The sequence below is a fragment of the Xenopus tropicalis genome, chromosome 1 (assembly GCF_000004195.4).
Source record: "Xenopus tropicalis strain Nigerian chromosome 1, UCB_Xtro_10.0, whole genome shotgun sequence".
Taxonomy (NCBI): domain Eukaryota; kingdom Metazoa; phylum Chordata; class Amphibia; order Anura; family Pipidae; genus Xenopus; species Xenopus tropicalis.
The window spans coordinates 9,644,340-9,647,747 of NC_030677.2; the positions used below are offsets into that span (position 1 = coordinate 9,644,340).

Consider the following 3,408-nt stretch of genomic DNA (forward strand, 5'->3'; position numbering starts at 1 on the left):
CAGACAGAGTTACAGAGATTTACCCTAACAGTTAGTGCTACAGGTGTTACGAACAGAGATTACAGGATTTAACCCTTTCAGGGAGGCATAATTCTTCCATTATAAATATAAAATATAAAATATATTACTCTCGTATTTAATGAGCAATGGATTATCTCTCACCGGGAAGCCAGAGCATGAGTAGAGGCAGCCAGCAGCTGTGGGACACCATAGTGACCACTGCACACAGGGCTGCAGGGTCGGACTGGGCCGCCGGACACCGGGAAAAATCCCGGTGGGCCCCAGCGGCCCAGTCCGCTCCCCCTACTCCCCCTACTGACTTCCTCCCCTTACGTGTTCAATTTATAAATGCTCGGGGAGGACGTCAGGCGGGGGCCCTGCGGGGGGGGGGTTAGGGGGGCCCCTGGGGGGGTTAGGGGACGCGGCTGGGGCACCTGCAGGGCCCCTGGGGCGGGAGCCCCGGTGGGCCCTGCACCCCCCAGTCTGACCCTGCAGGGCTGATACAGATCCCTGAGCCCCTGCCTGCACTCACTCACATTTATATCCCCCCCCCACAAGCACAGAGGCACTGGGGGACCTACATGTATATTGTATGCAAATCCCATGAAGTCCTGCTGGGGGCCCCCCCTCCCTATAAAACCCACAGTTCCCTGTATTTCTAACTGTGCATCTTTACAAGTCTCACTGACAGTGAATTCAATGAAAATGGTTCCCTCTAGATAAGCAGTTGTGCTCATTGTTTTTGATTTTTGCTGCAAGTTTGGCCCTACTTCATGCCATTGTCACAGCAGAATGACGTGGGGGTCACAGACACGGCCTCAACTCTAACCCAGGGATCCCCAAATTTACTTACTCGGGAGACACACTCAGATGTAAAAAGTGTTGGGGAGCCACACAAGCATGAAAATGTTCCTTAAATACCCCAAATAAGAGCTGTGATTGGCTATTTAGTAGCCCCATGGGGGCAGCTGGCATGCAGGAGGCTCTGGGATACAATGGTGTCTCTGGGCTTCCAAAACTTACTGCCAAGCCAGAAATGTAAAAATGGCACCCACTTTGAGGCCACTGGGAGCAACATCAAGGGGTTGGGGAGCAACATGTTACCCCTGAGCCACTGGTTGTTTATTGAGTAAACCCACGTGTAACAGCAGGGCCCCTCCCATTAATGTGTAACTGACACTCCCTTTAGTTGGTAGGATCCTGTCACTATCACTAGGATCACATGTCAAAATAGTATTGATTTGTTATTTTATATTGTAAATCAATGTATTAATTTGGTCAGTCACCCGGTGAAGGGAGGGTAATTTACAGTTACAATCCCAGCCATGATGCTGTCCCACGGTGCCCCATAGTTTTGCTATAGAAGTTGCCAAAAAAATATAATTATAGATGCAAGAAAATTCACTAATGGGAATTCTACTGATAAATAACTTCAGTTTCAGGCCCCTTGCTGGTACCTTACATATAGAGATAATGATGGCATTTTCCCGTCATTATATGGCACAGGAATCAGACATGGGGATAAAGGGACAGACTTGTTCAGTGCTGGGAAACTGTGCTTATTGCTCCCAACTCCAATTGCAGGAACAGAGAACAGGGAGCCGGATTTACTCACATCAGCTGGGATTCTCATTGGGGAATTTCTTACATTTTAATGGGGATTTGGGGGAAAGTTTTATTGGGCAATATTGCTTTAAGAATACAACCCTGATGTTGCTGGACTACAGCTCCCAGCATGCCTCACCCTTCATTATATGTTACATTATTCTGGGGTTCCTAGTCCGGCAACAGCTGAGTAACGTTTGGTTGAGCCGTGCTGTGCAGCCCATACACATAAAGGTTATTTGTATGACAAGGTCACTAAATGAGCAGATCTTTGCCCCATTAGACACTATGAGCTGAGCCAAATCCAACCAATCTGATCGGGCCAATGATTGGGTTATAACAGGGGTAATGCAGGCCCATTGGGAGAAGATCACAATAAGGCAGGTATGGGGGTCTTCACCCAACAGCAAGTTCAAACCTGCCCAACATCTGTCAGGGAGGCAGTTAATCTGATTATGTACGGCCGGCTTTAGGCTGATAGCACACGGGGGGCTCATCTACGTGAAACTGCCTGAGATCTGCCCCTGCTGCCCCCCGTTACCGTAACTGGCAAACCCCTGGCAGTGTCAGTACTGACTGTTTCCAGCCCAAAAATGCTCTGGTGAGTAACCTTGGGCTGAGCAGTGTTTCTCAGTGAGTGAATGGGAGCTGATGGGGGGCTGTCGGGCTCTTTTCGGGGGACGTAGCTACTGGTTTGTGTTCTTTCCTTCCATAAATTATTAATTAAATAATAATAAACATTAATCTAAAAATATGACTGCAGAATGTAATACATTTAATACTAAAACTAATCAGTTTATACATATCAGGAAATAGTACCAAGCTGTGAGTTAGTTTGACATACAGCCGTGTTCCAACAGCTTGAAGAGCATTTGCATCACTTTACTGGTGGGACCGGCACCCAACGGAACTGAAGCCAGTGAGGCGCTGACTGTCAGTTTCTTGTATTCACAGATCTTCATAAAGGGGAAGGTTTTTGTTCAGCTCTGTATCACTGTGTGAGTGGGTAGCTGCTACTCTGCATACAGTAATAATCTCCTGCATCTTCTGCTTCCATTCTGCTGATTGTAAGGGTGAAATCAGTTCCAGAACCGCTGCCGCTGATCCGCTCTGGGGTCCCTGTGTGTCGGGTACTTGCCCTATAGATCAGCAGCTTTGGTGCCTGCCCTGATTTCTGTTGGTACCAGGCTATCCAGCTGCCAACACTGCTACTGGCTTTACATGTGAAGGTGACAGTTTCTCCCGGTGACACAGAGACATAATCTGGGGACTGAGTCAGCACAATCTGCCCATAGGAACCTGAGGATTAGAAAAAATATATATTACAAATGACTTACGTTGCATCAGTAACCACCCCAAATTTTAAAAGGGCATAGTCTGTACAATTACTGTTACTCAGTAGAACTGTTAGTCCATATTCTGTATATTTACTGAGCAATGGATTCCTTCTCACCGGGAAGCCAGAGCATGAGTAGAGGCAGCCAGCAGCTGTGGGACACCATAGTGATCACTGCACACAGGGCTGATACAGATCCCTGAGCCCCTGCCTGCACTCACTCACATTTATATCCCCCCCCCACAAGCACAGAGGGACATGTACACTGTATGCAAAATAGATAGTTACTATGTAATAAAGTATTTTCCCCACAGTTTGATGTTTCTCGACTGTAACGGAGGAAATTCAGATTATGCACATACATTATACACACATACACTGGTACTGACACCTAGTGGTCACTCTGTATAACTACATACTGAAATCTCTCACCAGTATAATTGCCCCATGTACCTTAGTTCTGATCA

The 3,408-nt window shown here is 47.2% G+C and overlaps 1 gene segment (V, D, J or C); it reads right to left on the reverse strand.

The window, feature by feature from the left end:
- Nucleotides 1–2,368: 2,368 nt before the first annotated feature.
- Nucleotides 2,369–3,179, reverse strand: LOC116408416. The segment is given in 2 exon segments: nucleotides 2,369–2,904; nucleotides 3,059–3,179. Coding segments are annotated over 2 exon segments (357 nt in total).
- Between the last annotated feature and the right edge of the window lie 229 nt (nucleotides 3,180–3,408).